This window comes from Xyrauchen texanus, chromosome 27, assembly GCF_025860055.1.
Source record: "Xyrauchen texanus isolate HMW12.3.18 chromosome 27, RBS_HiC_50CHRs, whole genome shotgun sequence".
Classification (NCBI taxonomy): domain Eukaryota; kingdom Metazoa; phylum Chordata; class Actinopteri; order Cypriniformes; family Catostomidae; genus Xyrauchen; species Xyrauchen texanus.
This window is the reverse complement of record NC_068302.1, coordinates 41,022,292-41,033,031: the sequence shown is the minus strand read 5'-3', so window position 1 is coordinate 41,033,031 and position 10,740 is coordinate 41,022,292. Positions and strand designations below refer to the sequence as shown.

Here is a 10,740-nt window from a genome sequence, read left to right as displayed (position 1 = left end):
ATGTTCTTTGATCGTAATCTTGACCAACCGTTACGGAGATTTCTGTCTTTCTCCATTCAAGTAGATTGAAGCTGCACTATCATGACTGGAAATAAAGATGACTGACAGTGGACAGACTTGCTAGAGAATCCTTGGTGTTCGGTTTTGTACATGACAAAACTGACTGAATAATAACAGAAATATACGCACTTAAACCTAAAATATTTTTGTATTCGTTCGGGTAAAAATTTTTTCGAAACCACTCCTTATTCCCTATATAGTGTACTATGTGACGCTTACTATATAGTGAATAGCGAGTGATGTGTCCCGAGCTCTTCCGTCCTGCTGTTTCCGGCGGAAGTGCCGGAAACAGTTACTGTAATTTACTGTCGTTACTTGAACAAGAGACGCGCTGAAAACAAACAAACACACGCTTAATATCCAAATAAAACCATCATGAGTTTAATTCATTAACACAGAGATGACATGGCTTCAAAATCAGACCAGCTGCTCATTGTTGTCTCTATACTGGAAGGTAACAGCGAGACTTTTCCCATGAAAACGCATTTAAGAAAATCAACTGTTAGTTCTTATTGATCAGCTGTGTGTTTATGTTATCTATTATGTTAATCATCTGCGGTTTAAGGTGCATGACACGTTATTAAATATGTAAACTTTCATTAAAAGAGGTTTTTTTTTGCAGTGTAACCGTATGGTAATCATTCTGTACCACGATATCGGAGTTATTCGATTTTGTTAATATATAAAGTGATCCTGAGAAATGATTTAATAATCAGTACATCTTACAATCTGTCATGATCTCAATTCAGATAAATTTCAATGTCAATAAATTTTTTCACATTATATATTGTTCCATAGCAGCCTATTCTGAGTTTTCACTGAATCTAACATTTGTTGATCTTGTAATTGTGTTTGTATGCCTTGCAAACTTTAACATTTGGGTTTCTGTGATCTAATAAACATTGTTGTTGCTAATATATGCTGATTTTAAACCTGTCACCAAGGTAACATTATCCAACTATTTAACTTGGATGAGGTTCTGTCATAACTGTGAGAATAACTTTGAAGACATCGATAAGATGGGGTAAAAAAATGATGCTTCAAATGATCTGTAAACATTAAAATACTGTTTCACAAGTATAGACACAAGACATAAACAATATGTGTGTTAACATTATTTTACTGTCATTAAATCACTCACTGACCACATCTGTGTGAAGATATAGACACTTTTACAACCCTGTTGCCATGACGACGTAACACTGTAACTGTTATATAGGCCTACTAACATGACTGTAAAAACAACCATTTACAGTTTAAATAATGCACAAGTTTGAACTGAAGAATTAATGTAAGTGCTTTTATAATATTATAATCTTCACATTTCTGCTTTAAAACCCTCAAAACATTGTTCCCCTTTGACTTCCATTGTAAGTGTCTCACTGGAACACACATTTGTGCTTTTTTTAAAGAAAATTAGGAACAAGTCGAAACAATGGTATGCTGAATAATTCATCGCATATGTAAATATTTGCTCAGAAAACCCACGAAATAACAATAATTCAATATATAGTGCATTCAGAATGTATTCAGACCCCTTCATTCTTTTTAAATTTTGTTATGTTGCAGCCTTATGTTAAAATGCTTTAAATTTATTATTTTTTCACAACAGTCTACACTCCATACCCCATAATGACTAAGCAAAAACCAGATTTGTGATAAATTTTAAAATGTATTATAAAGAAAAGACCGAAATATCACATCGACATAAGTATTCAGACCCTCACTGCCAAAGGTGCTTCAAGTCTCTTTGGGTGTGATGCGACAAGCTTTGCACACCTGGATTTGGGAATTTTCTGCCTCTTCTCTGCAGATCCTCTCAAGCTCTGTCAGGTTGGATGAGGACCATCGGTGGACTGGCATTTTCAGGTCTCTCCAGAGATGTTCGATTGGGTTCAAGTACGGGCCCTGACCAGTCCCCAATCCCTGCGGCTGAAAAACACCCCCACATTATGATGCTGCCACCACCATGCTTCACCGTTGGGATGGTATTGCGCTGGTGATGAGGGGTGCCTGGTTTCCTCCAGACATGATGCTGCCACCACCATGCTTCACCGTTGGGATGGTATTGTGCTGGTGATGAGGGGTGCCTGGTTACCTCCAGATATGATGCTGCCACCACCATGCTTCACCGTTGGGATGGTATTGCGCTGGTGATGAGGGGTGCCTGGTTTCCTCCAGACATGATGCTGCCACCACCATGCTTCATCGTTGGGATGGTATTGCGCTGGTGATGAGGGGTGCCTGGTTTCCTCCATACATGATGCTGCCACCACCATGCTTCACCGTTGGGATGGTATTGCGCTGGTGATGAGGGGTGCCTGGTTTCCTCCAGACATGACGCTTGGAATTGAGGCCAAACAGTTCAATCTTCATTTCATAAGACCAAACAATCTTGTTTCTTACCATCTGAGAGTCCTTTAGGTATTTTATTATGTGTCTTGCACTGAGGAGAGTCGTCCGTCGGGCCACTCTGCCATAAAGCTCAGATCGGTGGAGTGTTGCAGTGATGGTCGTCCTTCTACAAGTTTCTCCCGTCTCCACACGTGATCTCTGGAGCTCAACCAGTGTAACCATCGGGTTCTTGGTCACCTCTCTTACCAAGGCCCTTCTCCACCGATTGCTCAGTTTGGCCGGGTGGCTCTAGGAAGAGTCCTGCTTGTTCCAAACTTCTTCCATTTAAGAATTATGGAGGCCACTGTGCTCTTGGGATCCTTCAATCAGCCCAAATGTTTTTGTATTCTTCCCCAGATCCTCGACACAATCCCGTCTCTGATCTCTGCAGGCGTTCCTTTGATCTCATGGCTTGGTTTTTGCTGCGATATGCATTTTCAGATATAATACCAACAGGTGTGTGCCTTTCCAAATCTTGTCCAACCAATTGAATTTGCCACAGGTGGACTCCAATCAAAGTGTTTGGAGCATCTCGCTTTGGTTGCGTCACGTCATAAACATACCGTTTTTGGGTCGCCGTGTCAAATTAAACTTAGTTTAATACTTAGAAAAACACGTCTTATGATCCCTGCATATAGGTTTCGCTCTATCAAGCTGTGTTTGAACACAAGAACTTGTCCTTGTGTTGTGCTGTCTGCTGAAGGGTTGGTTTGTTCTCTGTATAAACTTTGCGTTGTCTATACAGCTGGAGTTTCGCTTGCTGCCCCCTGGAGATAACAGGTGGAACTTCAAGCTTGAATAGCTCGTTACTTTTTGAACCCATTATTTTATAATTAATCGCACTGAATTATTGCATTAAATGGACAGCCCTAAATAAAATGAATAATAATGTGAGATGTTTGTTCTCTCTTCAGGTCGTCAGTTTCCCAGGAGTCCACAGCACACGCTGGTTGTTGAAGCTCGGTTTGATGGAGAGACTTTAGCCACAGACCCTGTAGAACATAAAGATCAGCCGCAGTTCTGCACGGAGCTGGCGTGGGAGCTCGACCGCAAGACCCTTCACCAGCACAGGTGAGTTCTGTTCGTCTGACTCACCTGTGACCCATCAGCACACTCACAATCACTCACTGCATTTCACACTCTTGCCTCAGACTGCAGAGAACACCAATCAAGTTACAGTGTTTCACAGTGGACTCGAGCACGTCTGCGAGAAAGTGTGTAGGATACATCATCCTCGATCTGAGATCAGTCCAAGAGATCAAACAGGTGACACTCGGAAGGTGTTTGTTGTTTCTGCAGTAAATGCTCTGTTGATCTTCTGACACTCTAGGAAAGCAGTTCCTCTTCTGATTAATGTGTATTTCTTCAGGCTCCTAAATGGCATCCTTTACTCAGTAGCAAGTACGCTAAACTGAAACCGTCACTGCTGATCGGTGCGATGTTAGAAAACGACACCAAACAAACACCTGAGCAGTTCAAGGCAAAGAAAGCTCCTCCAAGAGCAGGTATTTGACAACAACATCAGTCTCTCTCATGGTGAATAAATGTCTAATGTTTTCCTTTCTTTGTTTTGCTCTCCATTCGTCTCTCTCTGCTTCAAAGCTGCATGTCCCACATGTATGTTTCTGTTGCCACAGTGTGTCCACGTGAAATCAAAAGTGGTTCCTTGTTTTATTTTGAATAAGACCGATTGTCTTTATAATAGAGATAGACTGTTATATCGCTTTTAGCAATGAATCGGTGCCGATAGTTGTTGATATTTTTTAATCTGGTGAATATTGCCTATAAAAAGCTTAATTTGATAAATACTTAAAGGGGTTGTGTCATGATGCATCAAATGTTTCTATACTATATGTACTATAAAAACATACTGTACATTTCAGAACTCGTTTTTTGCTTCTTCTTTTTTAAAGAAAAGGAGTCAAACTACATTCCCAATGCAATTAAGCTGCAAAAACGCCTCGTTCTCTACTTCCGCGACTACACTACGTCACTAGGGGTACATTAATTTATGACCGCCTCTACAGGCTACTTAGAATCATTGCACCCTTGGCCCCGACCTCTGGAGCTTCAGTTCATAAACATAGAGAGAAGGACAAACAATGACTACTGTGGCCTAACTATTCCTGAACACCAAAGGGGAACCATCTGGTCTATTTTGAATTATTTTTGTATTTAAACATGCACTAGACAGACATCTTTGACCAATTGATACATATCACTTTTAAAAGACGCGGTGTCAAGTTACAAGATGCCATTCTCTTCACCTATCTGTGCTATTTTTAATTGTTGGTGTATGAAAACATGCGCTGGATGGACGTCTTTGACCATTTAGATGCGTTTCCGGCGATGTGCATTTCAGTGCTGGATGATACTGGAAACTGGATGTGGATGTTCAGCGTATTTCGGAATGGATTGCATGTCTACACCGGGTGCGTCGACACACTTTCTAAACCGTTTATTTGTGTTGTTGGCAGTAGTAGCGCCAGCGCTTGCAGCACGAAATGGAACGGGACATCTGTTTACCATTGGGTTTACCTGGTAGAGTGCATCATTGATCATAATGGGTTCTTTTGCTTTTGATGCAACTCTCACATCCGGTGTAGACAGACTGTGTGTGTTAAAAGTTGTGTTTGAGATGAACAGTTAAATACGTATATTCAGATGCAACGTGTTGGATGTGCGTTATGTGTAACCCCTGAAATGTAGTTTTATAATGTTGTGGAGCTTGTTGCACGATGTTAGCCAATCAGAACAGTGGGCATTTACATGAACGTTTTAAGGAGCTTATGCCTAAACTGAGCGTTTCAGACAGAGGGCCAGAGACAGGGTGGAAAATTATAATATGACTAAGTTAGAACTATTTTAATGCAAATCAAATACTTTACTAACATGATCAGTGGTCGTCATGGGAAATGGTCTGCACTTATATAGCAATTTTTTTAACCTAAGAGGTTACCAAAACACTTTACACTGTCTCATATTGATGAGAATTTGGTTACACAATATACTGCATCTGGTGATTTTGTTCATTTTGGGCTCTTGTATGTCTGTGAACTTAGAATGGAAAGACAAAATGGATTTTTTTTAAACTTTCTAAAAACTTTCGGCCGATTAATCTGCTGTCGGCAGACAATTTTGTTTCAATTTTTTTTTTTATCAAATTATGAAACATTTCTTACATTTTTCTGACTATGACAGGCACAGACATTGATGCTACAAGCATCCAAAATGAATAAAATCCCAAAAGCAGTTTAGTGTGCAGTCAAATTCCCAATAATAACCAGAACAATTCAGATCTGGTGCGTAACGCTGGACAAGGCCGAAATACACTGTGTTACAATGCTCTGTATGCTAGTAATTAACAAATTAAGGCTTTTATAGCCTCTTCACAAGATGAAGAGTTTTGTATATATAGTATAAGTATTTGTTTCACGAGATGAGGATTATTGATTTTCGGTTGATCGGTTTTAACCTATTAATCGGTGCTGATAGCTGCTTTTTGGATCTATCGGTTATCGGCAAAAAATTCATGGAAGCAACTATCAGCACCGATTAATCAGTAAAGTATATATTGTATACCAGTAATACCATGTAGTGAACCCTTTGTAGAAATCCTGCCAATAGTAAACACATTATTTTAATGCTTATTACCATTACCGGCGGTGTTTCAGTCCTCCACAATCCACCGCTAACTGGCATTCAGCTCCCACAACATTCCGAAACGACACGCCCACTTTACATCATCCAATCAAATCCTGATTGATAATATAATATTTTCCCTCATTGAATATTCTGCTTCAGAAAACGTCACATTACAGAAGTCAAATGTATTGTGAATGGCTTTATATGTTTTTATTTGATGATGTTGTAGGTTCTCCTGTTCTGGTTCCTTTGGACTCTGGTAATCTCAAAGCGGTTCTGAATGAGGAGGAAGGTTTTCATCAGATCGGACCGGTAGATCTTTGCACAGACATGTTTGTGTTGTCAGTGACAGTCGCTTTTGCTACCAAACTGGAGCAGGTAAAACGAGCCGCTTATCATGTGGTAAATCACTAAACGTGTTGCATGATTAAAACCAAACTCTTCATTGTCCTGATCGTCAGTTGATCTCCAGCTCAGTGAAGCTGTCCAGTGAGGGTTCAGAGTTCTTCTTCTATTACACTCTTCTGGGAAATGATGTCACCAGTGAACCCTTCCAGAACCTCATCCGTCCCAACTTTGAGCCTGAACGGGCGTCTGTCCGCATATGCAGCAGTGACCGAGCTCTGCGGCTCTTTTTCAGCCAGCAGCCTAATCTCCAGGTAAAGCATCTCCTTATGTCATCTCCACAGTCAAAGTCAATGTATATATGTGTGTTTCTTCAACTTCAGGCACTTTAACCACTATGGAAGTCTCATTAGAAAAACATCACTCTAACTAGTTGATTTAATTTGTTCAGCAACACATGCATCACAGGACATTTATGTCATTTTGTGTCATTTCTGCACCTCTCAAATTGTGTGTCGTGTTTCAATGAATTTTGTGCTGGAAATGATGCTGATGGAAATGATCATTTTTACCTTTTTCAAATAAAATGACCGAGGTGGGGGGAAATCGACATGGTCAAGATTTTTCCTCACGATATTTGTATCGATATTATTGACATTTTTCCACATTAATTTTCTGCTCATGGGAGCTAATGTATTAACCAAATCGATCAAGCACTTCAACAACAGTCCCTTAAGGCCCAAATATACTCGGAGAACGAATGTGTGAGACGTCATTTAGAACAACATCTGGTCAAATAGACGGTGTTTCTGTGTTGTTTCGGTGGTTCGTAACCGCTCGCCTGGGCAAACTTTTAGGAAAACTTCTAACTGGCTGCTAAACACCTTCTTACTCCCATTGGTCCACATCATAGGTAGGTGTGGCCTGAAGCTCCGCCTACTTTGAGGATAATTCCTGTTAATGTCGTTCAGTCGACAAGAACACACCGGCGTGCCGTTATCAGCGAGCTGCTGCAAATTTACCAACATCTGAACGATCGCTCGCTTGGAGACGTTTTCCAAGAACATGTCGGACGATTTTGGTTTGTTTTATTAGTCACAAAAGGAATCAAATCTACTGAAATACTCTCAAGTGCCCATTCACTCATGTGCCATCTGCAGCGAAAGCCATTCACACATCTGCCCAAAGTAACATGTGCCCCTCTTATCATCACGTCTTTATTCATGAACACGTTCATACGCTCATCTTTGCAGTAGTTTCAGTGTCATCAGAAATGACACTAACAGTGTAATCGGTGCATGTTATGGCTGCGTATAGCATGTTAATGAATTCATGAAGTAAACGAGACAAATTAAACATTTTCTACTGCATATGTATTACTTTAAATCATCATTGAGTGGTTAAAACAGCTTCTTTTACTGACCTCATGTGAATTCTACTCATAGAATGAGGCGTAAAGTCATTGATAACACATGTTTAAGGTTTTACATGTGGTGTCCTCGTATATTAACACTCCTCTAAACGCCTCCTACAGTGGTGTGGTGCGTGTCTGAATGTTCAGAAACAGTATACCGTTGCTCGGCTGAACATAGAACGCAGAAGAACTTCTTCAGAAGTATGTCGAGGCCTTTAGATGACGTTGTTATTATGTTTATCTGCCTCCCTCTTTCAAATCCAGAGTTCGCCAACCTTTTGGTTTGTTGATATTACTATATTCTGTATGTTCAGATAACATCAAAATCTAACATCGTTTAACATCGTAAACATCGTTTTGTGTAAACTCTCCCTTTAAGTTACAAGGACTGCAGAAATGAATATTGAATATGTTAATGTTTTTTTTTGTTTAAAAAGACAAATTTCATAGCTAACATTTTATGTTTCCTAAATACACACAATGAAATAATATTTTCACTTTTTATTGATTGATTGGAAATGACGGCCAATTAAAAGTGATATTTCCCTTGAATTTTCTTTGTTTATTCTCATATTTCATCGCACTAACTTTAGAACAAAACTTTATTTGGGGCTACATTTTTGGTGTGATGGAAATGACGTCACAACTGTGGGACAGTCGTAATTTATGACAAATTGATACACATTTCATGCAATAATCATTGAAATGGTTTAATAAATATTTAATATAATGATTTTAATACTTTAACCCTTAATCCCCAGTTAAGTTTAGTTTTTAGAATATTAATAACTTCAGTCTTGACCAACACAAAATAGGTTTCGTTTAAAAGCTTAGAAGCGCTGCTTTCCAATGCATTTAGACATTATGACCAAAACTGCACTGTATATATTATTGTAATTAGTAAAAACATCAAACTGATCAAATATTCATGTGTCATATGTTGTTGGAAAGCTCTTAAAGAGTCAAATACAACCAGACTATTTGTTTTACTCACAGATTAAAATATAGCGAGTAACAGCTAAATATATGCCTTTATTTTGTGTGAAGTTATAAGCGAAAATGTGGCATACGAGCAAAATGGTCAAACAGAACATAAAATGGCACATATGATTATTTAGAGTCTGTGATTATCTTTCAATCGAGTCCACACACAAGATAATGAGATGTATAGATCATTAGATAATCCACATGAAGCACAATGTTACATATGACCACCAGGAGATGGCGCCAAATACACGACACAGACTCAATGATGACTCAAATGACACAGAATGAAACTCATTCTGTGAAATCTCATGACTAAAATCATGTGTGCATGCTATGCAAACCTTTAGTCATTGTTGTGTTTGCATGTGTAATTAGTTCTTATGTACAATTATTATCTTTTATCTGTTTGGAGATGTTTTTGGACACTATGATACATTATATTTGTAATGTTGTAACTTTTGATCGCTTTGTCAAATCAACACAAAAATATCCTCAGATATAGTTGACATGATTGGGAACAAAACAAAAGCAGTTTTTCAGAGCCAGAGATATATAATATCAAATAAGAAAAAAAAGAACCTTTTTGGCTCAATTTATTTAGTAATTTTCAGCAGTTTCTAATGCTTATGAGAGTCTCAGAATGAATCATAATCTATATCATTAAGTTTTCTTTACAATGAAACCAAACACTTGACCCTCCTTGTTTGTTTTGTCGAGTTATATGTCTTAAATTTTGGGTAAACCACTGAAACAGGAAATCTTAACACCTTCAGAGCTTAAAGGGTTAATATTTATAGTCTGGGTCTGGGACAAGACTAAAAAAGTCAAATATATACATAAAAGGCAAAGATCAAGCCCTGAGATTTGTTGAGCGCTCGTATCAATATGAAAATATTGTGCGGTGGTGGTGTAGTGGTCTAAAGCACATAACTGGTAATCAGGAGGTTGCTGGTTTGATCCCCACAGTCACCACCATTGTGTCCTTGAGTAAGGCACTTAACTCCAGGTTGCTCCGGGGGGATTGTCCCTGTGATAAGTGCACTGTAAGTCGCTTTGGATAAAAGCATCTGCCAAATGCAGAAATGTAAATGATTCTCTGTAGTGTTGATGTTCTTTGTGTTTGCTCACAGATTCACCTGTGCTGTGGGAATCAGTCTCTAGGCAGTACTGAGATCAGTCTCGCTGGTTTAATGAAGAACAGTGTTGATCTGTCGAAACATGCTGCCACGATAGAGGGAGCGTTCATCCTGCAACCCCCGAATCGAGCCAAAGTCAACCTGGAGTCTGTCCCAGCTGACCTGCAGCCCACAGTGGGCGTGTCCGTGACACTGAGAGGGGAGGATATCAATAATCGGGTGAGATCATGAAAATCAGACGCTAATAGGATGAGGGCATTGACTTTATCACGTATATATTTCCTGTTGTGTGCTTGCAGTGTATTCTAACAGCTGGATATTTGTTACTAACAGTTTGATGTGCATGCTGAAAATGGTCCTAAAACTCCAGTGAAGAAAGTGTCTGTTCCAGCCGCCCATCTTGAACGCCCCTCAGAGGAGCAGAGGGCACATATGACCCCGTCACCCGCCCGGACATCACCCGATCACCCGCTCAGATCTCTTGAGCACTCTGAGAGTGAGGCAGAGAGTCTGTCCTGTGATGTCAGACAGGCCCCGCCCACAGCCACACCCAGAACACATGGCAAGAACCTCACAGTTGTTTATTGCAGTTTGTTTAGGAGTGTTAAACTACACAGCAGCTTTGTGATATTTTGTTGTTTAGGAATGAATAACCGTGTTTTGTGGTTTCAGATGTCCCTGTCGCCCCTGATGTGCGTGTGCAGACTGATGCTCCAGGCTCGTCAGTCTCGGTTTCTGCTCCAAAGATCTGCATCCCTG

The 10,740-nt window shown here is 39.6% G+C and overlaps 1 protein-coding gene across 1 annotated transcript in view; it reads left to right on the top strand.

Moving 5' to 3' along the window:
• Positions 1 to 356: 356 nt before the first annotated feature.
• The window catches only part of LOC127621086 (centrosomal protein of 120 kDa-like), a 34,148-nt gene continuing 23,764 nt past the window's right edge, over positions 357 to 10,740 (top strand). Inside the window, exons 1-9 of the mRNA XM_052094534.1 lie at positions 357 to 514; positions 3,369 to 3,525; positions 3,606 to 3,720; positions 3,824 to 3,959; positions 6,329 to 6,477; positions 6,561 to 6,758; positions 9,976 to 10,200; positions 10,315 to 10,543; positions 10,654 to 10,740. The exon at positions 10,654 to 10,740 is cut by the window's right edge and continues 85 nt beyond it. Coding sequence (XP_051950494.1) covers positions 466 to 514; positions 3,369 to 3,525; positions 3,606 to 3,720; positions 3,824 to 3,959; positions 6,329 to 6,477; positions 6,561 to 6,758; positions 9,976 to 10,200; positions 10,315 to 10,543; positions 10,654 to 10,740 — 1,345 coding nt within the window. The 5' untranslated portion in view covers positions 357 to 465. The remainder of the gene's footprint in view (positions 515 to 3,368; positions 3,526 to 3,605; positions 3,721 to 3,823; positions 3,960 to 6,328; positions 6,478 to 6,560; positions 6,759 to 9,975; positions 10,201 to 10,314; positions 10,544 to 10,653) is intronic.